Source organism: Acomys russatus, chromosome 13, assembly GCF_903995435.1.
Source record: "Acomys russatus chromosome 13, mAcoRus1.1, whole genome shotgun sequence".
NCBI lineage: Eukaryota > Metazoa > Chordata > Mammalia > Rodentia > Muridae > Acomys > Acomys russatus.
Window position 1 is genome coordinate 1,187,591 of NC_067149.1, and position 25,290 is coordinate 1,212,880.

At 42.2% G+C, this 25,290-nt stretch overlaps 1 protein-coding gene and 1 non-coding gene across 2 annotated transcripts; both read right to left on the minus strand.

Annotated features, from left to right (window-relative positions):
- Positions 1-535: 535 nt before the first annotated feature.
- Ptcd3 (pentatricopeptide repeat domain 3) lies at positions 536-25,131 on the minus strand. The gene is made up of 24 exons (XM_051154717.1): positions 25,025-25,131; positions 23,405-23,457; positions 23,263-23,299; positions 22,598-22,643; positions 21,075-21,143; positions 20,192-20,296; positions 18,168-18,291; positions 15,893-16,008; positions 12,881-12,936; positions 12,082-12,169; positions 11,192-11,252; positions 10,659-10,744; positions 9,847-9,991; positions 8,913-8,963; positions 7,654-7,740; positions 7,400-7,428; positions 6,564-6,670; positions 5,207-5,285; positions 5,018-5,108; positions 4,267-4,352; positions 3,211-3,359; positions 1,796-1,837; positions 1,101-1,259; positions 536-856 (listed from the first exon to the last, which is right to left on the minus strand). The coding sequence occupies exons 1-24, from the start codon at positions 25,129-25,131 to the stop codon at positions 760-762; spliced, it is 2,070 nt and encodes a 689-aa protein (XP_051010674.1). The 3' UTR covers positions 536-759.
- On the minus strand, positions 2,158-2,294 carry LOC127197798 (small nucleolar RNA SNORD94). Its single transcript, XR_007831760.1, has one exon. It is a non-coding gene; the product is annotated as a small nucleolar RNA SNORD94 (small nucleolar RNA).
- Positions 25,132-25,290: the final 159 nt, after the last annotated feature.

Below are 25,290 nucleotides of genomic sequence, written 5' to 3' on the forward strand. Positions count from 1 at the left end.
AGTGAAGTGCTTGCTATGTGGGTAGGAGGACCTCAGTTCAGATCCCAAGTGTTTATGTAAAAAAGCCAGCACTGCAGACTGGGGTTCTTAGATCTGGGTACATCCCCAAGTCTTCATCTGTGCTATCCCCATCCCGATGAAGTCTAACAACCAGCAATATCCAGGCCAGTGATAAGCCCTGTCTGAAGAAAGAATCCCAAAGAACTGAAAAAGACACCACTGTCTTCTGGCTTCTACAGGATCAGCACATACATATAATAGGCAAAGACTATATTCAATTAAAAAAAAAAAAAACACACACACACACACACCTAATCACTGTATTTATTTAATGATTTTACCAGTTGGGAATTGTAAAATCAGTAACTTGTTTCTGACTTACTTAGACAGTTACCCACATCTGTTTAAAGTACTCCCCAAATGGAGACACGAACAATTCAACAGTATTTATGCATCTTCATGAAAACCAGGTTATGCTCTGGGCCGAGGACCAGCACAGCATAGAGCAGGTCGGCAGCAGAGCCCAGCAAGCGCTGACATGACAGCACAGTGGGAGGGGCCGGCAGCACTGCATGTGTGTGTAGCTTGTTTTTTCCCCAAGAGCCACAAGCCTCACAGTGCTTGTCACTGTCTTGGTAAAAAACTGACCAGACCTGCATCTTTGTGGTGCTGGAGATGAGTCTAGGCTAGTGCTACAGAGCTTGTATTACATCACCAGCCTGCATCTGCTTATTTTACCACTTCTATCCTTCCGGCAGCTCACTTTGATTTGTCTTCACTGCTGTCATTGTCACTGTCACTGCTGCTATCTTCGTCGCTGCTGCTATTCAATGCAGTGAGGTTGTCCAGGGCGTCTCTGTAAGGAAGAGAAATGACATCAGAGTTCAGCTCACAGGGTGAGGGGTGTTTGGCATGTGATTCATACAGCAGTTTTCAAAGCAGAAAAAGGGTCCCAAAACTGCACTGAACTATTATGTGAACAAAGAAAAAGTTCCAATGTATATGAAACCTATCACAGAAGAATAGTGATTACATAACCTCCCATGACTTTGTAAGGGAAGCAGAAAAAAGCTATAAGCACCCAAAGAGAACAGACTTACTTTTGTTCTGGGGTGACTGTGAAATCAGTCATTACTCTTTGGGCAAGGCTCTCACAAATAGGCAAGCTGAAGGCACTTGCCAGCTTCACAACCTCAATGGCCAAGGCAGGATTATTTGATGTTTTTGCACTGTCCATAAACTCCTGCAGCAACTCATTTCTGTAGAAGAAAGCAAAATCAAACACTCCCCAACTTACTTTTTTTTCCCTACAACAGATTTGTTTTATGTATTCAAGCGTCTTCCCCCACGTATGCAGATATCCATGTATGTGACGCCCATAGAGGCCAGTGCCAGATCCCCTGGACCTGGAGTTAAAAGTGCTTGTGAAGCCTCCATGTGGCTGCTGAGAACTAAGCCTTAGTCTTAGGTTTAGACAAGCATTTGCTTGCTTTTCTCCAGTGCCCCCAACTTAATTTCTTAACTTTTAGTCAAATATTTACAGACAAGGTTCAGAATACGTTTATTAGTCAAATTCTCATTAACTTTAGACAAAAGATAAAGAACAACATTCTATATATTTCCAAGATGTGTTCACTGAACAGAGAAAAAGCATGAGGACGGTAAGGCCTGTCTGTCCGAAGAGCCCTTCAACACAATGGCTTAGGTAGGAGAAGAAATTCCATTCACCGATAGAGTCAAAGCCCATGTGACTAATTCAAGCCTGTACCACAGAGGCCTCTTAGTCTCAACTTACCTGGGAATCTTATTGTGCTTTTTGAAAAGCGCCAACATTTTCCTATGGAAGAAAAGAAAAGATGACTGCTAGTAGAAAAACAAGTGGCAACCAGACAAAGCTGCTCCTGTCAGGTTCAGAAACTAAGTGACCTAAAAATAAACTACACCAACTTCCTGAATTCCCATGGGCTCTACTAGTTTCCAATCTTGGCTGCACAAAATTAACAGGTAAATCTGAGATGTGGTCAATGCTGAGAATTGCTAGTTGTATCCCAGAGGGAATCCATGCTACACCCTGTGAGGGTGGAGGAGAGAGGGGTGAGCTCAGTTAAACCTTCTTAAAGCCTGACTCAGTCTGTCCTAGAACTCCATTATGAAGAACAGGCTCAGATTAAGGCAACAGTCTCATGTATATGCATGCCATCAGCTTGCCACATGCAAGACAAAGGCAAAACACATACATTCAGCTCCCATGACTCAGCTGAGGTCCGTACCCCTGCGCCAATCATCATAGCCTACTTCATACTGTGTCAACCTGCCTGACCATGCCAATGCCTCGTTTTGTTTTCTGGCAGGAGCTAGCAGGTCACATTTAAGTGATTTTCAGGAAAGAGACAAGTTCAAAGCCTCTTTTCTGGAGAAGAATTGCAGGCACATTTGAACTGGCTATAGATGTCCAAGACACTTATGTCTGTCTCTGTCTCTGTCTCTGTCTCTGTCTCTGTCTCTGTCTCTGTCTCTCTCTCTCTCTCTCTCTCTCTCTCTCTCTCTCTCTCTCTCACACACACACACACACACACACACACACACACACACACACCGGAGGGGGGGGGTGAGCATGAACAAGATCATCTTCTCTACAAAGTACTTTTTAATTTTGGAAACATGAATAAGTCCAAGGTCCCAACTTATAAAGACTGGAACCAGGGTATTAGTGAAGTGCTGGTAAAACACACAGAAGCAGAACAGTGGCAGAAACCAAGGACAGGCTCTTGTCAAGGCCATGCTGCAAGAAATAGCCAGTTGCCAGAAACTGAAGGTGCCGAGACCACACTTTAAGTTAGGGGATGGGGATGAGAGGAGCATTAGCAAGCTGCTCATATTCAATTACCAGAGCATTTTCAAAGGGTATGCTTCTCTCCTCACTCAGAACCCCAGGGCAGAAGAATGAGGTTGAATTCCTTGCCCAGAATGACCCAGAAAGCTGAAAGGTATGAAATGAGAATTCCCACTCACCCGAACAACACCCTCTTCTCAAGAACGCCATACGTATTGGCCTAACCACAAGTGTCCACAAAAACACTGAACATCCAGGTTTGGTTTCTGATAAGCACTTGCTACTACACTGAACTAGAGAATGTTTACCCATCAGCCTGAGCCAATGCTTCAGCTCTAAGAATAAACATTGGAATTCACTTGGGAACTAATACTCACCAGGCTTCTTGGGTTCTGCTGCCTCTTAAAAAAAGAACAGCTATATACTGTAGATGGTTGGCTGGCCAATCAAGAGCAGTCTGCGGGGCATCAGGGCTCTCATATGTGGATTTGATATCAGCAGCACAGTCAGCAAATGCCACCTGAAGCTGAGAAGCTCTAAGAGTCAATAGAACTGTCTAGCTGGTCTGACAAGAATTTAAAATCAAGAAACTATCACATACATGGCAAATAAGAAATACAGTAAAAAGAAGTCTGGACTGCCCTGGGATAATGCCATTAACATGTCTGAAATCTGATCATAAAAAACTTTTAAAAGATATTGTATTAATTTATGGATTGACTGTGTATATGTATACATGTGTACATAAGGGTGTCAGAGCCCATGTATAGAGGTCAGAGGACAACTTATGGGAGTTGGTTCTCTCCTTCCAAGTAGGTTCCAGGGAAAGAACTTAGGTCAATAGACTTGGCACAAAACTCCTTTATTCATTGACCCATCTCACAGCTTTTCAGGTAGCAATTTAAAAAAAAAAAAAAAAAAAAAAGGTAATTTTTATTTTGTGTTTCTGCCTGCCTGAAGCCTGTAGAAGCCAATTTCCCTGGAACTGGAGTCAGAGACAGTAATGAGTCTTTACACGGGTGCTGGGATCTGGAAGAGGAGCAAGTTGCCCTTAACCACCGAGTCTCCTCTCCAACCCCTAACTTTATTATTTTTAATTATGTGCACGTGGGAGAGCATATGCGTTTGAGTACAGGTGTCTGTGAGTGCCTGATGTGAATAGTGACAACTGAGCCCTGGTCCTCTGGAGCAAGTGCTTTTCCACTGCGTCATCTCTTTAGCCCTGGAACAATAATTACTACGGTAATCTAGCTTACGACTATTTTCCTGCTGCCTGCTTTGCACCAGAGGAATGAGGCTAACAGTAAGACTGGTTGGTATTCTGCATATGTTGACCTAAACCTAGATCTGCACATCACAAGATGGATAAAACCAGGGAAACCACCATTAAAGGACATAAGTATTAGCAAACACACAGGTCAAGACAGCCCTACCTCTGGTGGGTGTTTATCCCTGGCCATGAGCATCAAGATTTCTCCTTTTAGGGCTTCTCGAAAAGTATGGCCGTATTCTTTACTGTCTTAAAGCAAAAGAAAATAGCAGTGAGAACCAAAATGCAAAACATCGGGTGAGCCTTTATCACCACCAACTTTTATCTTTAAGTGAGTACATTGGCACAGCTTTAATTCCAGCATTCTGGGAAGAAAAGGCAGGAGGGTTTCTTAGAGTTCAAGGCCAGCCAGAGCTACACAGTGAAACCTGTTGCCAGTGGCAACTAGAACTGTTTGCAGTCAGTGTGAAAGACAGCATGTGCACCATACTTGGGTAAGACACAGAGCTGGACTTCGGTGTGAATCTCAGGCAGTGATATCTAAAACACATGAAACCGACTGAGACACACTCATGTCAATGACTACTACTTAGCAACATAATCAGCATTGCTGCTGAGTCTTAATGCATGAAGATATCAGGCCAACAGAGAGGAGCACAGGCTTTACGGTGGGATACTGAACTAAAGATTTAGAACCGGCCAAATAATTAGCAACCTCTCCAACTGCACCGAACGAGCTTATTTTCCACATGTGTACTCAACCAATATAACATGAGCACTGACCTTGAAGTTTGACCATAACAAATGCATTAAACTCAGATAAGGACAGAAGCATTTAGCCTAAAACTATAAATGTGTTAATCAAGACATCAGCCACTGAAGTAAGATAGCACTGGCACAAAACAGTCACTTACCTTTCCAAATCTGAGGAACCATTTCTAGCCTATTGGCCACATCCAATGCTTGGAGAAGACCTATGAATATTTGGGAGTGGGGAAGGAACACCTGATTGAAAAATACAAATATGGTTTTAAAGCATCCATCAGAAGACACTCTCACATACTCATTTACAAAGACAAAACACCAGGGATGAATCTCCTTACTGAAGGTATGAGGTCCTTATACCACTTCAAGGTGACATCAATATGTTCCATTGAACAAATTAAACTGAAAAACCTCGAACTGTGAAGAGAAAAAGTGTGTTTAGATAAAGTCTATGTGTAAATATAAGGTATGATTAGTGAAATTTCAGTAGGTACTAATGTATTAAGCGTACGTTTCTAATGTTTACAGTTTCAAGTCAATGAGCTGGCTTTGGTGCAGGTTCTCTCCCACATAAGCAAGGCAGCCGGAATTTCATTCCTGGCACATATGCAGTAACAGCAGGAGGGAACTTGCTCCACAAAATGTCCTTTGACATCTGGTCCCCCCACCCCACACCCAATGCTGTGGCATGTTCACAAAATAATAAAAATTATTTACAATCTCAAACCACAACAGCCAATGATCAACCAAGGACGTGCTAACTGTACTTCAGTTCCCAACCCAGATCTTTCAATCCTCGGCTGCACTGTTGCGGCAGCCTGCTCAGTGCACTCACTCATTCTCAGATCCTTGCCAACAGTCACCGCAAGTACCATTAGCATTAAAAGAACTCACTGGGGACGCAAGGACCTGGACACAAAGGCATAAAGTGTAGCAAAGAAAGTAAAATCTCTAAGTGCACACACAGACCAGCCATACTACCATACACACATCACACGCCAGTGTATATATGTGCAAGTGTACTTGCCTGTATAGGCACACGTAGGAGGCTAGGGCTGTGTTTCAGATGTCCTCCCTCAACTGTTTCTCCATCTCCTTAAACCTGAAGCTCCACTCTATACGGTCATGGAGCCCCTGGGATCTGCCTATTTCTCCTTCTCACTTCACGGTGGGATTACAGACACGTACCATCAATGGGGGCTGGGGACCTGAACCCAGTACCTCATGTTTCATAGCACGTACTTTACACACAAAGCCATTTCCTCAGCCCCGCTACTTTAATCTCCAAGTGCTCAATTATGTGTACTATGAAATAATGGGTATATGACCTAAAACAGGAGTCACTGAGATCCTCCCATTGCAAAACCTAGTAATTAAAATAAAGGAGGGAGCTAGAAAGATGGCTCAAGATTTAAGAGCCCTTGGTCCAAAATCCTGAGGACTAGAGTTTGGGTTCCAGCAACAATAACCAACCAGGCATTCCTAGCTAATGCCTGTAACCCCAGCTCCAAAACAGGGCAAAGACAGGAGGCTCCCTGGGCTTCCAGCCTAGCCGAGGCACACGCCAGGCTCAGCAGAGACCTGCCTTAGAGGGACAGGTAGAGAGTGGCAGGGCTCCTGCTGCGCTCTTCTGGCTTTCCGTGCACGCACACACTCACAGACTAAATCTTTAAAAATATAAAGCACCATACTTACTAATAGAAATTACGTTGAGTTTCATGTCCAATCAATTTCCGGTTGTCCCCCGTATTTAAAAGGCCATGTACTTGGTAAGCAAGCTCTAAATCTCTAAGAGATGAACACTGAAAATTTGCAAGTAGCATTACCCAGACATTCGTGCAAGCCAAACAGTGACTCAACACACAGTAAAAAAATTATGTATTTCTTTGTATAAATACTTAACTAATGCTAGATTCAATTAATTGATTGACAGCAAAAAATTACCAAGGAATTGGTGGGTAAAAGAAACTCTAGGTTTATGAAATTTAAAGCAAAATTATTTTGTATTAGCAATCCTACCACTGTACCATCAAAATCACCATGAAATAGCTTCAAGAACCAGCCTTCAAATGCTTAGTCCTCCCCTCCAATAAAATACACTACCACAGGGCTGCACTGAGTAGTCTCATGAACTCTCAGCGGGAAACCCTAGAGGACAGACACTAGGCTGCCACACAGTTATCCTCAGCACACGGGATGCTCTCTACTCAGCCTGAAAATGTTACATTTCACCTAAGATGATAAAATGAAAAGCAACATAGTAATCTATTTCTATCACTTTACAAAATTAATGAACAAAAAATATTCTGAATGTTTATCAAAACAGGCATGAAGAAAGGCAACAGAATAAAGAGTAGAGATAGTATATGATTTTAAAACTACAGACTGTAGAAAATGGAGAATGGAAGCAAAGACATGAAGCGAAGAGTTAAAAAGGGAAGGACACGCAGAAGCCTACAATTACAGATACAACAAGGAGAGCGAGGGGAACCCTTAAGCAGGCGTAATTAAGTTAGTAAGGTGACACTTACCACATTCATGGCCGACTGAAAAAATTTATCTAAAAACCAAAGTTCATGAGAGTTTTGGTTGGTAAGGATGTAACACTATTTTCCTATCAGTAACATTAGTATGCTGCAGACATTCTTGGCTTTCTCAGAACGTTCAATCGAAATATTGTTACTTAGATAAAATAAAGGTTGCCCTCCACACAAGGCCTCTAATGGCACTCAGGCAAACCACTCCTCATTGGCTAGGGGAAAGTATGAGCAATTTCTGTACATACCATCATCCGGGTCCCTTGGATAAAATTTCCTCCCCTCTAATACACTCATGATATCATAGATGACAGATGGTCGTTTCATCGTGCTTTCTGCAGAAAAGCAAGACAAATAGTCTTTGGTTTTGGTGCGCACTGCTCTGCCTGCAGGCCAGAAGAGGGCACCAGATCTCATTATAAATGGTTGTGAGCCACCATGCGGCAGCTGGGAATTGAACTCAAGGCCTTTGGAAGAGCAACCAGTGCGCCTTAACCTCTGAGCCATCTCTCTAGCCCGAGCTGATAGTATTTTATCAGTTGATCGCTAGCTGGACCAAAAGGCACCCTTAACTACAACCTACCCTGCCGAGTCTTCTTTATAGTACAAGAATGCTACAGTCGGCTTTATAACCCTCTCCAGGTTTGTACTTCACATTGCAATTAAGGGTACTACTACTACTACTTTCAAGAGTAATCTTTTGCTCAAACTGTAAATGCTAATTTGTGAATTTTCTTTTGTTTTTTTTAGAAATACTGTCTAAATTTAGAAATACTCCAACCTTTGATTCTTCTGCCCCAAAGTACTGGTACTAGGATTACAGACATGCAATACCTGAAGAGTTGAATTCTCTATTTCTAATTTTTTAAAAAAATTATTTATATAGTATTCTGCCCACATGCGTGCCTGCCCACCACAAGAAGGCACCATATCTCATTACAGGTGGTTATAAGCCACCATGTGGTTGCTGGGAATTGAACTTGGGACCTTTGGAAGAGTAGACAGTGCTCTTAAACCTCTGAGCCATCTCTCCAGGACTATTCTTAAATTCTTATTTACTTTTATTTCATGTGTATGGGTGCTTTGAAGGCATGCATGCTTATATGTGTGCCTGGGGCCCTTGGAGGCCAGAAGCAGCTTTGGATCCCCTGGGACGGATCATTGCGAGCCATCATGTGGGTGTTGGGTACTGAACCCAGGCCCTCTGGAAGAACAGTCAGTGCTCTTACTACTCTCTGACTTCTTTCTCTTTACAATGCCCCCCAGGCCTCAACTCTATGTAGTCCTGGCTGTGCTGGACTCATTTTGTAGACCAGGCTGGCCTGGAATTCAGAGATCCACCCGCCTCTGCCTCCCAAGTGCTGGGATTAAATAAATGTGCTCACTACCACACCTGGCAAATTCTCTATTCTTAATCTATATGAGAGCAAATACTTCAACAATTATATAAACTCAATAGAGAGGGTCAATTTTCATACAAATCAAAATAATGTACGGTTATACCTACCTCGTTGATAAAAGAGGTGAATAATATGGTGATACGTTGCAAGGGACGGTTCTCCAATCACCAGAGGGGAGGGGAAAAAAAGGAAATACAGTAAAAACAAAGCTATCCAAAATAAATCTGAAACAGAAACACCTCTGAAGGCATTTTTAGCTCATCTCATGAAAAAGTGAGATTGCCCTAAAGACAGCAGTCTGTTATATTCATACAAGTGTGATTGATCACTGAAAATAGCAAAGCATCATAAAGTTGATCAATGCCTGACTAATCATCAGTGAAGTAATTACTGAAATATCTACAAAAGGCTAGCACATAATTTGGGTTAGCATAATTATGCTAAAAAAAAAAAAAAAGTCCTGGAACTTAAAACTGGCTAATAAAGCAATTAATTCCTGTCAAGACCAAGAGAGCTAGAGAAGTCTCTCAAATGTTATGGTGACATTGTGCTTACTGTAAACACCACCAAGTGACAATGCACGCCCATCACAGCAGACGGTTCTCACTTGGTATCCATGGGGACGTAAATCCAGAACCCGCTGATGCCCAGTTAGACAAATGCTGAAGTCCCTCATATAAAATAGTCAAGTGTTTGCATATAACCCACACATATCCTAATGTAGACTTCAAAGCAGTTCTAGATCACCTGTAATATCTGGTATGCTGTACGGCTATGCAAATACTTATTGTATTATTTAAGAATTAAAGACCAAAACCAGGTGCACACATGTTTATAATTATTTTCTCCTGACATTTTTCCCTGGGGTTGAATGCCAACAGATACAGTAGATAAAAATTCCAACTGCACACGGAGTCACACACAAAACAAGAAACCCTTAACTGGACAACAGGAAAGATGAAGACATTTCCGCTTTTGTGCTGAGACCAGTGGTCACCGTGGCACTCCATCTTCAGTGCGGATTCCAGGACGCATCCTTACCTATTCCAACATGCTTCATTTCCCGTAACGTCTGTAAGCCTGGCAACCTTCCAAGCGAGTAAAACTTCCGGAGACATCTCAACATTGTATTAAAAGTCTGCAAGTTTGGTTTCACCTTCTGTGCAACCATATGTTTCAGTAGATCCTGGGTGAATCCAAAACAGGAAACATTTTTTACTCCACAGTAATTTACCAAAACTATTTAATTCTGTGGCTAAATTCAAAACAAATTAGTGACTATGCTCCCAGCCTGGTTTGGTAGCCCAGCACCCAAGAGTCAGAGGCAAAAGATCTGTGTGAGTTCCAGGCCCACCTGGCTTACATTACATATTTCAACGTCCAGGCCACAGAGTGAGACCATTTCTTAAAGAGAATTAGAAAAACCAAAACCTGTGATAAAGTACTGCCTGCGGGGCCAGCGATCCCGTCTTCTAGAAAAGCCTAACACTGTCACGGGGTCAAAGTGTCCCTGTCCCTCCATATTCTATCATCCACCCCACAGGAATCAAGGTGTCTATCTACAGTCTTTTCCCAAACTGAGACTTAAAAAGATTTCAATTTAACTTCTCTGGCCAGAATTCTGTAACAGGTATGTTACTTTTGTGACCAACAATATAATAATTACATGGAAAATGTCCCAAGTCGTCCTGAATTCTAGCTATACAGTCAGTGATGAACCAGTGTTCTCTTTTATTCTTAAGCAAGGCCATGGCACTGAGCAGCTGTTTACTGAGAGCAGTGACTGCCACAGAACTGCTAAGTTAATCGTTCTTAGTAAAGGTGGCTACAGGACAGGGAAAGTGTTTCCTTACCAGTACATTATTCCATCTTTCCTCAAATTTCTCATCGGGTATGGACATTCTTGCTTCAATCAATGCATTGAAGGTGTAAACATCAGCTATAAAAGAAAAGAACTTTAACAAAACTTAAGGTTGAAAATTTACCTCAAAACGGGAGAACAGCCATTCTTTGGTCTCTTATCTAATCTCAACAAGTCTGTAGAGACGGATCTTCACTCCCACCTTCATCATGAACACGCGACAAAAGACAAACAACCTAACAACAACCTCCGTCGTCCCGTTCCCCCCCCCCCCCGCCCGACTGCAGGCCAGCAACTGGGGCAAACCCCAAAGCGCTCATGGCATCTTGTCAGAGCAGCAGTCCTCAACCTGTGTGGGTCCTGCATATCAGACATTTACACTACAATTCACAACAGCAGCAAAACTAGTTACAAACTAGCAAGAAATGTGGGATCACCCCAATACTAAAGGGCTGTAGCATTAAGAAGGTGAGAACCACTGTGTTAGAGGAAGACACGGGTAGAGGGGGCGGTCCCCAAACTCACCACGAAGTCTATTATTTAGTAACTCGGTGTACACATTCACCGCCTGTGCATAAGCTCGGTGCTGGAGAGGAAAAGCAAACATCAGCAAAGTCGCTACAACTGTGACCATGAGCACAGGAAAGAGGAGGCTGGTGTTCTTGGGACACTTATATGCCAGTGTAGTGGGTTTCTTCCAGGTGGGGAGAAAAGGGGGGGGGGCCCTGGCAATGTCTAGAGACATTTCGCTTATTTCAGTTGTCACAACTGAAGGTGAATCAGGAGCATGTCACATCTGTGGTTAGAACTGTGTGAATGAGGGAGGGGACAACACACTTAGACATCTTATAGCACACAGGAACGTCTATGAAAGTCTATCTTTCTGATCTTTCAGACCTGAAATGTTAGTATGGGGGTGAGACAGGTTAACTCAGTCCTTCAGAGTGTTTGGTGCTCAATCACAAGTACCAAGGCTCTCAATCCCATACCCATGTCAGGTCACTACAGTAACTCTGGCTCCAAGGGACCCAACACCCACCCATACCCTTACATACACTGAGACACAGACAGATACATAGATACATACATCATACATGAATTTAAAACAAGAAAGAACCCTCACAAAACTTTATACATGTTGTTCATCCTTAATCTAAAATCTGAAACGCTGCTAAATTCAATTTCAGAAAGCTTGTCACTCCTCACTGCACAGAACTGTTTTTTCCAGGCATTGTGGAGCACCTTTAAAGAGGCAGCAGCAGGCAGACTGCTGTGAGCTTAAGCTTTGTCTGCCTAACAGTCCAGCTAGCCCGGGTTACAGAGACAAAGCACAACTCTTCATGTTACGCTTACAGGGCTGGAAAAGAACCACTAACTAATGGTCCTTCAGGATAAAAATAAACAAGCAAAGGCACCTTCACCATCCCTTGGATCATCGTGCAGTAGGAGCGTGCGCTCCTCTCTGGCATCAGGGCGAAGATTCTCTCAGCATTGTTTTGTGCTCTAGAAACAACAACAACAACAAAAAACATGAGGCAGAGGCACAGGGACTAATAGTGAGTGCCACCATGTTCTGGTGTGTCTTAAGCGATGTGCAGAACTAACCTACGACTCAGATGTGTGACAGGTTACCACCTCAGGGTGAGAGGGCTAAAAGCGTGAAGTTGTCTAGACATTCACAGCTCGGGGCCATGAGCAGGAGGGGCAGTTTATCAACACAAAGTCTTCTGTGTTCTGTTCTTCGACCTGACTTCCCAAACCTGAGTCTTGATATTCTAGCATGAGCAATTTTGCCTCTTTATAGAGGGGAAAAAAATATTACCACCTTGAATAAATTTTCCTGCATAGTGAACACACTAATAGAAATCAGAGTCAGGATATGAGCCAAGATGTTATTAAAAAGTTCATGTGTGTGCAACTGTCTGAATGTGTGCGCTCTGTGCTGGTGCCCACCGAGGTTAGAACTCCCAGAGCTACAACCATAGAATGTTGAGCACATGAAACCTCTGAGAAAACAGGAGATGCTCTTAACTACTGAGCCACCTCTCTAGAGCTGAATTTCTGGCATTAATGGTAGCTTTTCTTCTATCTACATACTGAACACTTATTTTTACTTTAGATTAACACTACAGGACTGCAACTCCAGAAGATAATATAGCATATTTTCATGTATTGTAAAATCCCCGTAACACAAGGTTCTCAAGTGTAACGTACTTCCAAAGACTAGTCTTCATCTTGGATGTTTGATTATTTTCCTCTGTGGCCTCTTCCTAGAAAGGATGAAATAAAAGGTAAGACAATGTTTTCTTGCAGACTACTTAAAAATCACAAGCCGAGAGGAAATAAGAGATCAGCAAAAGGCCAAGAGAAATACCAAAAATGTTCACACCCACAGTGAATTCCTTCAGTGTGGAAATTAGTGCACATACAAGGGAAGCAAAGTCAGCTCCTGAATGAGTGGCCTGCCTCGAGTTAAAGGCAAAAAACAATGTGTAATCTGCTTCCACAGAGACCACTACTGGTTTGACTCGTAGAAAGATACTGCTTTCACTAGGGCAAAAGCAAGAAGCTGACATTGTAATACTAGCTAATGAAGCTTTAAAAGAGTAAATCCTAGCCTTTCTATGAACCAAGTGTCTGGGATGAGGCAGACATAGAAACCTGACTGGCACTTGCGGAAGCCAGGGTTAGTTCTGTAGCTTGCTGTTTCAGGAGCAAGGCTGGGGGCACAGGGCCATCCTGGCAAGCTTCAGAAGATGCTCTTCAAGGCCACAGGCATGTACATAAGTAACCCACAATTAATAGACAAAGAACAGAAACAGCCTATAATACCATCACTCAGAAACACTTTCTAATTTCCTTTTTTAAAGATTTATTGTTTATACAGTATTCTGCCCGCATGTGCGCCTGCCTGCCACAAGAAGGCACTGGATCTCATTACAGATGGTCACCAGCCACCATATGGTTGCTGGGAATTGAACTTGGGACCTTTGGGAGAACAGACAGCGCTCTTAACCTCTGAGCCATCTCTCCAGGCCAAAAAAAATTTTTAAAAAGTTTTTATCGTCTGCAAATAAAAAAAAGTTTTAATAAAAACGTGAAGATTGAACCCCTTATCCATAAGGGAACAGAAGTTTAAACATGAAATTCATTCTCTAAATATATATAACAAGAAGGAGTTTTGAAAGCATGAAGTCATACAAGACCAGGTGTGGACATTCCAATTTAGTAGATAGTCCAAAAGTTCAGAATTTGGATGATTTCAGTTACAAAATCCAGATTGGGGATTTTAAATTACGGATGCTCACTGATCTCTTGCTGAGCAAGAATCTTTCCATACCATCACACTAAGCTCTGACTACTCAACATCTTGAACCATCACTACCAGCTACTGGCTATTTAACACTGTTTCCACGATCTTTACAAGTACAGGCGTAAGTTCACACTGCATTAGAAAAATGTACCATATATACCAGATACAAAGGCTTCCTTGAAATCTATTTCTAGAAATGAAATTTTTAAGCTTTGACAAACAGGCTATATATCATCCGCAGGCAACACTTGGCATAAAGCCAGCATGCTCTCTCCATATCTGTAAATCTTAAAAATTCATTGTGCATTCAGTATGGACTTGCACACGCCACAGCATACATGTGGTGGTCACAGGACAAGTCTGACAAGTTGGCTCTCTACCTTTACATGGTCTCCAGGAATCAAACTCAGCTTCTAGTAAGTGCCTGCACCTGCTCAACTAGCTCACTGGCCCTATGTGCACACTTCTTGAATAAAGGGGAACCAAGGACAAAATCTAGAGTCTTTCCTTCATAACTGTACAGCATGCTGTCACCATAGTGACAGAGGGCTGGGCTAAACCTTTCTGGACAACACTCTGCCTGAGTATCCAATACAGGAAGACAAAATATCGCCAAGTGGAATAAAGTTATAAACACTCTTTCTATCAAGTTAAAAAAAAAAAAATCAAAACTATACTGAAAGTTTTCCTTACCCTAATCACACACAAGGCTGGTGAGGCTATAACATAAAAGAAATCCTTATACACTACTAATGGAAACATAAGTTAGTGAACCACTAGGGAAATCAGCACACAGCTTCCTCAAAACAGTACAAAGCATATAATGTAGCTACACCATTCCTGGGTGATTGCATATGCCTGAAAAACTCCATCTGTAAAGATAGTTGCACAGCTATACTTTCCGTGGCCCTATTTACAATAGCCAAACTGGTTTCAGCCTACGTGCCTATCAATAGACGGACTTTTTTTTTGAGACAGTTTCACTAACTCACCATGTAGGCCAACTGGCCTCAAACTCAGAGATCTGCCTGCTTCTCCCTCTGTGCTGGTATTAAAGGTGTGAGCCACTACAGCTTTGTATAGGTAGGCTTAATGATGGAGCCTACAACTCAGCCAGCTACTTAGGAGGTCAAGGCATACAGAATATGAACTTAAGACTAGTCCAAGTAACTTAGCAAAACCTTTAGTTCAAAACAAAACAAAGTAAGAGGGGGAGAGGGCTAGAAGGCTCTAAGGTTCAGTACTTGCCTAACATGTAGAAGGCCTCAGGTTCACCTCTCCCTAAATAAACATAATGAAGTTTTATTCAGCCATAACAATCTGTAAGAAAATGGATGGAGGGGGCTGGAGATGGCTCAGAGGTTAAGAGCATCGTCTGTTCTTCCAAAGGTACTGAGTTCAATTCCCAGCAATCACATAGTGGCTCACAACCATCTAGAATGAGATCTGGTGCCCTCTTCTGGCCTGCAGGTATACATGCAGGCAGAGCACTAAATAAATAATAAATCTTAAAAAGAAAAAAAGAAAATGGATGGAACCTAGAGATAATCTATAGATTCAGAAAAAGATATTGCTTGTTTTTTTTCTCATATGTAGTCACTCTTCCTAAAAAAATACATGTCCTAAAAATCAAAGTAGAAGGGAACTATTTGGGAAGATAAAGAGATCACTGGAAAAGGGGTGAGAGCATAATCAATACATTATATACGTGTATGGAAATGTCATAACAAAACACATTGTTTTCCATAATTAATACACGCCGACTAAAATGAATAGAAACAATTATTCATGTGCCTTCCTCCTTCACCACTGTTTACTGAAGGCTACTGTGCCACTGTGACACCTGGCACAGAACCCTGACCCATTGTGAAAATATTTTTAAAAACAAAAAGGCAGATTTTTTTTTTTTTTACCAGGTTTTCCGAACGTTCAGTTTGTTGAAAAGGATAGTCAGCTGGGGGTTCTTGGTCACCATAGTAACACAATAAATCCAAGAGACTGTTAGTTGTTTCAAGAGAGACCACGGTTCCTGTGGTTAGGAGAAAAAAAAAAGCCTTCAAATACCCAACAACTAAGGCCTATTACATATAATTCTTCATTTTTTTTCTATCACTGGTGGCTTATTTGGCTACATCTTATTGCTTACTGCCATGTTACCAATTAACTCATAGGAATATGATGGCTCTCTGCTGACTCTGTCCCATGTCCCTAGGCAAACTATATAAATTGCTGGCATAAGATACAGCTTGTGAGCCAGGCGTGGTGGTGCGCGCCTTTAATCCCGGCACTCAGGAGGCAGAGGCAGGTGGATCACTGTGAGTTCAAGGCCAGCTTGGTCTACAAAGCAAGTCAAGGACAGCCAAGGCTACACAGAGAGACCCTGTCTGGGGGGGGGGGGGGGAATACTGCTTGTGCAAGACCTCTTGACCCCAGCTTTCCCATCTTCTTTACTTTCTGACGCCTTGGGCCTTGCTCTCGGGAACCTTTCACTGCTGGTCCACGACTATTCCACTTCATCCCTCACAACAACCGGATCCACTGCAGAAACACAATTATCCCAACTGCACTCAGGCCTTCACTAAAAATGTACTCAGAACTACTAAAATAAGTGCATAATTCTAACAGTCTTAAAAACAAATCAATCATTTGACTCCCAGTACCTCAAAAATAAGTAAAAATAAGCCCCACAAAAACCTACTGCTCTAAATGGACATTGCCACATTAGCACTCACTCTAAGGGACTGCAAAGGACAGAAAGGCTCTGGAGAGGACTGGTGGCTGGGAACTCGCTGCTCTTGGCAGAGGACCTGGGCTCAACTCCCACAACACCCACAAGGTGGCTCACACCAGTAGATCCAACACCCTCTTCTGACCTCCAAGAGTATCAGGTAAGCACATGGTATACATATATACATGTGGACAAAACACTCATATACATAAAAATGCAATAAGTAAATCTAAAAAGCTATTTTTTCAAAAGTTAAGTAAAAAAGCATAAGACCCAATTTATTAAGCTTGGCACACTGCTCATGCATGTGATCCCAGCACTCGAGAACCAGGCAGGAAGGAGTTCAAGGTCACTCTTGACTACAGATGGCCTGAGGCCAGTGCAAGTGACCCCTGCCTCAAAAAGCCTGTAAGCATTTACTGAGTGAGTGCACACACCCACACCACCGTGGGCATGGAGAAGTTCAGTGCAGTGTCACTCACACTCGGAGCAGAAGGGAGCACCTCACCACATACTGTCTGCTGTCACCCTTCAGTTGTGTGTGACACTGCAAGAGGTACATATGCAGATCGTAAAAGTCTAAGAAAATGTTTTAGGTTCAAATGGTATCTTCAATGACTTGTCCATTTTCCATTTCTTTTCTGTTTAGCATACTTTTACTCTAATTCACTGAATAGCAGTCTAGACAACTAAATGCGGTGGTAACAGCTGACTCTGAAGTGACGACATGTATATTTACAGTAGCTTATCAGCCATGTTACCTACAATTGTATTTACCGAAAAGTTAACCAGAGCTAATTCAAGGCACAGGAGGACATTAGTTAGACACTCAGAAAAAATTACATGGCCTTTTTAAGACTACTACGTGAGGCAGAACCTATTATATCAAAGTCCCCGATCCCAGCTATAACAGTCTTTTAAAACATTTCTCAGGGGGCTGAAGCGATGCTCAGAGTTAAGAGCACTGGCTGCTCATCCATAGGACCTGGCTTGATTCTAAGTGTCCACAACATTGGTAAATGACCACGTGTGACTGCAGTTAGGGAGCATCTGAGCCCCTTGCTCCCCATCCCTATGTCTGGCCTCCTCAGCACCAGATCCACAATAGGATGCAGACACACATGCAAGCACAACAGTCACACATGTAAAATAATAATAAAGCATTTCTCTGTCTTATTTGACCTTGTCTTCTCACACCTGATGCTAAAAAGAGGCCATAGACTTCCTTTCCCAGTGCACAGAACAAAACCAAATAAAGTCATAAACCTGACTTCTACCTCACTTAGCTTCAGTATGAAGCTACAGCAGAAAATGAATCATGTATATTACATGTATATTACACCATTTAAGCCAGAAACAACACCATGAAGCCAAGTAAACATTTTTCATTGTTCCTCAAAACAATTTGGACCATATGAAATGGCCCCATGCTAAGAGGGGCTCTGACTGAAATGAGTCACCTGCTTGCAAGAGCTGATCAAACAGGTCCACAGAAGCTTTGACTTTTTTGAGTTTGATTCGCTCCTTCAGGGCAGCTTCGCTTACATCTTCAATCTGAGGTTCAAAGTACTCCGGCATTAAGCACTAGGAAAAGAAGATGAGTAAGTGACTACACACAGGCAAAGGTAACAACAGGACAACAGTAGGATGAGGATGTTAGTTAGCCATTCCAGTTCCTGTTTCCTGCATAGAACACTTACACCTGAACATGCCACAGTACAAAATCTAAAATAAAATATACAAGAACATGAAAGGCCGATAAACGTCTGAAGAAAAAACTGTTTAGCCATTTCCTGACTTGATGAAAACTTAAAAACATTCGAATGTAAATATTCACTCTATACCTTAAAGACCATATTTCCAACCATAGGTCTTAACCTGGCATTTATCTAAATATTTGGGTTCTAGTAAACAAACAAACAAAAAACCTTCTACCAAACAAAACCCCTTTCCTGGAGGTTGCTTTTCCTCTGAACATTCAATACCACCAAGGGGTTTTGATTTTTCTTCAGTCTCTAATTTTATTTGTTTGTTTGTTTGTTTATTTTGGTTTTCCCAGACAGGGTTTCTGTGTGTAGCCTTGACTGTCCTGGAGTCCCTTCGTAGACCAGGCTAGCCTCCAACTCACAGCAATCCACCAGCCTCTGTGCTGGGATTAAAGGCGTGCACCACTAAGCCCGGCCCAATCACTAATTTTTCAAATATATTTGGAATGGGTACTACTTTATTCCAGGTAGTAAGCCAGGCATTAGTGACTCTTGAGATTTTTTTCACAGAAAGATTAAGACATTGGAGTGAGGATAGTGATATTAATGCTGCCAGCTGGACAGATGAGGAACAGCCAGGACAAGCCCACGGGCACGCCTGCAGTGAATTAGCCAGGACAAGCCCACGGGCATGCCTGTAGTAAACTTCCTAGGCCAGGTTAACTGAGGGAGAAAGCACATCCTGAATGTGACCGGGACCACTCCGCATAGGCTCTACTGTAAAGAGAAAGGGAGCTAGCCACCAGGAGGCAAGGCTTCTTCTGCCCCTCTCCCCACTTCAGGTACAGTGTGACTAGCTGCCTGCTGCTTTTGCCACCATAGTAGGCTGTATCTCCTTAAACTCTAAGCTAAACTAAATCTTTCCTTCATTAAATTGCTTCTTGTCAGATATTTTATCACAAGAGGAAAAACAATCCATACAGGGGTCTAGTTAGCGGCAGAGTTTATGCGAGGCCCCACAGTTCATTAGCTACACACATGTAAACCAGGTTGAGACAGCTGATTACAGCACAGGGTGTGATGGCACTACCTCCAAGGCAGGGGACGCTGCAAGGCTTCTACAATAGTGACAGGAGCACTGTCAGTCAGACACCTAGGCGGGGAGTGGGCCAACAAAGGACCATTCCACATCTGCTACCGTTCTAAAAGTCTCACTATAAAAGTATATGGCCTGCTGGTCAGCCAGATAAGCCGCAGTATGGACAGCTTGTCAGGGTGTGAGTTTGGGGAACGGGAGGGGGAGTCTGCAGACAAGATGGGGGCCTGCGGCTGGTATCTGCACTCCTACTGTGCAGGGAAGACGTGCACCTGCTTTGCTCACTGCTGTGTGAGGGAACTGACTCAGTGCTGCTGGGCGGACACGCCCCAGACACCTCACAACTACAGAACAAAGGGAAGCCAGAAGTATGTCCTCAAGCTCCAAGAGGAAGGATCGACCAAGATACACAGCAGTGTCAACCGAGTGCAAGAATGACCCAAACAGAAGATACAGACTGCAAAGAGAGAAAAGGAGCATAGAGACTTCATAAAGACAACATTTGTAAGGAAACGCAGGAGACCACCAGAGGACTCTGAAAAGGAGTTCTCTGATTCAATGGTGGCATTACACACAAAAGGAATTTTAAAAGGCTAGCATTAAAATGGCTAAATCAACTATGGAACTATGATTTAATTTACATTCATAGCAGTACGTAAAAGACACAATTACCTCTCCTTACCGGTATATGAGGCTCAGCTATATCCTTTTGGAAATATTTGGGATTTGAATTAATAATAAATTTTGCTGCAGTCTCTCCAGACTTTTTTGCCAGTAAAAATGAACGCTATGTAAGAAAAAAATTAAATACAAATTAGCACTTACATATAATTTAGACTCAAGCAAAGCTACACCCTCAGTAAAAATTGTTCCTTTTCCCCCAGAAAAAGGAATCCAATAATACAAATCCCAATTATAAGCCATACTTCTGAGTATGACACTCATTTCAGGTCAACACGCACACACACACTCACACCACACAAATAGTATGCTTACATGTTATTTAAGACATTAATAATAAAGAAAAAAATAACCCAAAACCTTCTTCAGAAATATATGTATTTTTAAATAAAAGATTCAGTCTACCAAACTGTCAATATTTATAAGCTTTTCAAGGTTTCTATGGTGGTTTGAGTAGGTCTGGCCCCCATAGACTCATGTTTGAATGCCTGGCCCATCGGGAGTGGCACTATTAGGAGGGGTGGCCTTGTTGGAGAAGCGTGTCACTCGGGGGGCAGGCTTTAAGGTCTCTTATGCTCAAGCTGTGCTCAGGGTGGGACTGCCTGTGGATCAAGATGAGGCTCAAGGTGCAGAAGTCTCTGTGCCCAGTGCCCGTGGCCTGCGTGCTGCCATACTTCCCACCATGACAACAATGAACTAAAGCCCTGGGACTGTAAGCCAATCTCAATTAAATGTCTTCCTTTATAAGAGCTGCCTTAGAAATGGGGTCTCTTCACAGCAATGCAAACCCTAAGACAGTTTGTTTTATTGTAGTAATTCAACTATTTATATATTCTTATGTAAACTAAGGTTTTTAGCTAGAAAAGTTACATAATAGTACGCACTGACTCCACAGCAGAGGTTGGCACGAGGTAAGGGTCGTCTTGAAACACATAAGGCGCAGCTGTAGGATCCTGTGGAAGACACATACATCTGTTTAGGTTTTCATTAATATTATCTTAGCTTTAGTGATGACCACAAATTCTGTAAAACTTTAACCACATAGAAAACATACATGCACGAACATGTATGGTCATATGCCTGCATATATAAAAAGAAAACACACACATCAATAAGACTTTACTGAAATCAGGGCTGGAGTGATGGCTCAGAGGTTAAAAGCACTGATGTTCTTCCAGTGGTCCTGAGTTCAATTCCCAGCAACCACATTCTAGTGCTCAAAAGGCAGAGAGAAGGGATTCCCAGAGTACTGACTAGCTAAACTGGTCTATTTAGGTGAGCTCTTGGTTCAGCTGAGGCCTGCCCACCCGTCAGTCAGGTGCTTCATTTGTCTGTAAAGAGGCATCTGAAATGCTATTCAGAACTGTGTATGCCTCTTGGACACCTATCAAACTCCAACTCCCTCCCCTACTCCCTCCCCTCTCCCATCAGGCCGTCTGTATGGATGGCTGACCTCAAAGTTGTAATGCCTCTGCCTTAATCATCCGCAATGCTTCCAGATTGTACCACCAGGCATTTTTGTTGCTGTTATCAGTCAGAGTCTATCTACATAGCTTTGGCTGTCCTAGCATTCATGATGTAGATTAGGCTAGCCTCAAACTCAGAGATCCTCCGGCCCCTGTCTCCCAAGTGCTGAGATTAAGGGCGTGCTCCACCACACCCATAAGATCTGTATTTTGTCCTGTATATTTTCCTTAGCAGGAAAGACCCATGTCTGAGCTGGAACAAAGACAATGGCTAGGCACAGTTACCAAATCCCTCAGAAACAAGCACCTGTTTTTTTTTTTAACTAATTAATTTTTATTTCATGCCATTTTTAGAAATAAGCATTTTAAGAAGCCTTTCCAGGGCTGGAGAGATGGCTCAGCAATTAGGAGCACTCCAGACTTCTGAGCTCTCCCAGAGGTCCTGAGGTTCAAATCCCAGCAACCACATGGTGGCTCACAACCACCTATAATGTGATCTGATGCCCTCTCCTGGCATGCTGGTATACATGCAGATAGAACACTCATATACATTAAATAAATCTTAATTAAAAAAGAAAAAGAAGCCTTTTCAGTAATTAGAAATTGTTAGTATGAGCAGGGCATGGTGGTGCACACTTTTAAAATTTTCCAACCCTTGGGAGCCAGTGGCAGGAGGACCTCTACATAACAATTTCCAGAAAAGGACTATAGAAAGCCTGTCTCTAAAAGCAAGACAAAACAACCCACCAACCAGTGTGCTGTGAAAATGCTACCTGGGCACTACATCCTAGCCAGCCCTAGGCTGGTCACTTCAAAACCTGTTTCCTCCAAAGGAGGGACTGGATTAGCTTTTAAGAAATTTTTGAGAGATGCATAACAGTTTAATTCTGAATAAAAAGCTATAAATTGAATGTGTTATCAGCTCTAGAAATCCTCCTTACCCTGTTCACTGTGGATGCAAGCGCCTGAAGAACAGCCACTTTATCCCTAGAAAAGAAACACAGTCAACCTTCATCAAGACTATTATTGATCCTTACAAAGTGAATAAGTCAGTCTACTTTCAGAGCCAGGACTTATTTCTCAAAACCGCCAGAACAGAAATAGGCGAGAAGTAGGCATGATTACAAATCCTAGAATCTCAGAAAGAAGGAGGCAGAGACTGTACTGATGTCTGAGAACACCTTCACCCTTAACTCTGATGCATCACCATCCCTACTTTTATATTTTTTAAAGACAGGGCCTTACTGTATGAACTCACTAAGTAGAGATCCACCTGCCTCTGCCTCCTGAGTGCTGGGATTAAAGGAGTGTGTACCGTAGGCCAGCCATTGTTTCTACTCTTGGTGAAGGAAAGCAAATGGAATCTAATCTTATCTATATAATGACGTATCATACACCCACTAAAAATTAAAAGCATTAAACAAAAGTACATCCAATAGTTCAATTCTAAACTAAATGTACAGTTTATACATAAAAAATTATATCACAAAATTTAAAAATAACAGCCAACATAATATATGTCTGTGTGATAGGCACTCTTTAAATCCTTATGTCTTATTTACAGAAAACATGCAACCATTTGCTAAATAAATAGCAAAATACTCACCATGTTTTCTTTTTTGGAATGATTATTTCTTCAATCCCTTACAGACAAAAATAAAAGTGATCAGTTGCCTAACACTACAAAAAAATACAATGTATTTTCTTTTAATTAAAAACAAAAACTATTTCAATAGTTTTAAAAATACCTGCTTTATCTGTTCCTTCAACCTTTGGGAGGGATGTACTTCCAGGATAAAATCTGCATTAAAAACAAAACAAAAGCAAACAAACACACACCTAATGTTAATACTGCCCATTAATGAAGTTCTCAGCACACTTTCTAATTATCATGGACCAAACAGACTAGACTGTACACCTCACATCAATGTGTCATGGGAAGACATGATCAAAACAGCATGTTCACTGCAACATACAAGACGGATTGATTCATTTATTTTGGATGTTAGGAATCAAACCAGACCCTCATCCGTAACAGGCAAGCTTTGGACCACTAAGCTACACTCTCAACCAAGATTTATGAAACTACCTCACTTAAAGCAATTAGAATGAAGCTAAAATCATCCACGGCTTTATATTCCACCACTTTTAGCAATTTACTAACAACATAAGGCTACATTCTTAGAGCCTCTCAAGAATTATTTTGGCCCAGAATAGAAATATTGGCTCATGCTAAATTTTAGAATATTGTACTCATGACTAACTACAGCCTAACTAATATCCTAAAATAAAATCAACAAAAATAATGAATGTTTCTTATCATCTGTGTATTCCATTCCTAAAGGGCACCAGAATTACTCAGAGAGTTTATGTGACCCTAGAGGAAAACAATGTCACACACTGGTGCCTGGCCTAAGGTATCATTTTACTTATTTTTTAAAAAGCTTTTACTATTTTTGTGTGCCTGTATGTGTATGTTAGTGTGAGTACACTTGCACGATGCACACGTGGCCAGAGGGCGACTTTGGGGACATGTTTTTTCTCCTTCCAATTTTACATGGGCTCTAGCTAAGTTACATCTCATTCACTGCCCACAGTTCTTTCAGGTATTTATTACTGGGTAGAATCATTTTAGGGAATATTTGTCTATTATCATCCAAGTGAAGCAAGGCAAAGACTGAATATAAACAAGTTTGGTTTTTTTTTTTTTTTTTTTTTTTGGTAGCTTGGTGATTTTAGCTCAATAGTAGAGTGAGGTCTTGGAACCAACACACAAAAATAAAGTTGGATTTCATGTTTACACTACACCGAAATGCCTCATACCACCTACCTTCCAGCAGGCCAGTTTGAAGAATGTAAAAAGAAATTACATAAATATTTCCAACATGTCCCAAGCTGTAACTATCACCAGATGGAAAGGCTGTGGTCAGACTTTTTTTTTTAAAGCTTTTCTGCTTTTACTAAAGCCTGATTTTCTTACCTCAAAGGTCTCGTAACATACTCTCCACAATAGCGATAACAGCCTGCCCTTTATTTGGAAAAATAAAATCAACCACTTCTCCCTTTTCTTTTGGCAGAGTTGACTATGGGAGAGGCTTTAAAGCAATCTGTGTAGGGGCTTGTAAATGTAAACGTCACGAGAACAGGGCCTTGGTTTAAAGGACACGTTTAGTTCCATATGATACTACAGCCAACTAATAAAAATCTCCCGAAAGGACACTAGCTGTTCGAAACTTATCTCAATCCGTCGCTACCTCGTGTTACCCACCCTTGGGAGCGCGTGGCCTCCCGCATGCAAGCCCTTGCATCCCACCTCGTCCCACGACTCTCGGGAAATGCAAGACCAAATTGGCTCCGGCTCTTCTCACCTGGAGCAGCACTTCGGCTCACACACACCTGGCCCGAGAGAGGTCTGCAGCAAGACAAGGCCGCTGCGGAAAGGCAGACGGCGAACAGAAGCCGCCGCCGCCGCCATCTTCGGCCTCTTCGCAGGGCAGATTGGGAACGCCCTCCGCGTACAAGGTCGAGGGGCGGGGCTGGCGTGGAAGGTCTCAGCTCGAAACGGGTGCTCACAAGGCCATATTCTGCCAACGAAAGGCTTAGTACACATCACGCCCCTCAGGCAACTTTCCTT

Bases quoted from the DNA above. Each gene is read 5' to 3' on its own strand.
- Ptcd3 (XM_051154717.1), bottom strand. From the start codon at position 25,131: ATGGCGGCGGCGGCGGCTTCTGTTCGCCGTCTGCCTTTCCGCAGCGGC. The intron at 12,170-12,880 runs GTACGTTACACT...TGTTGTTTCTAG, and splicing joins ATGAAGACTAGTCTTTGGAA to AGCACAAAACAATGCTGAGA. The intron at 5,286-6,563 runs GTAAGTATGGTG...TTCTCTTCACAG, and splicing joins ACTCAACGTAATTTCTATTA to TTCGAGGTTTTTCAGTTTAA.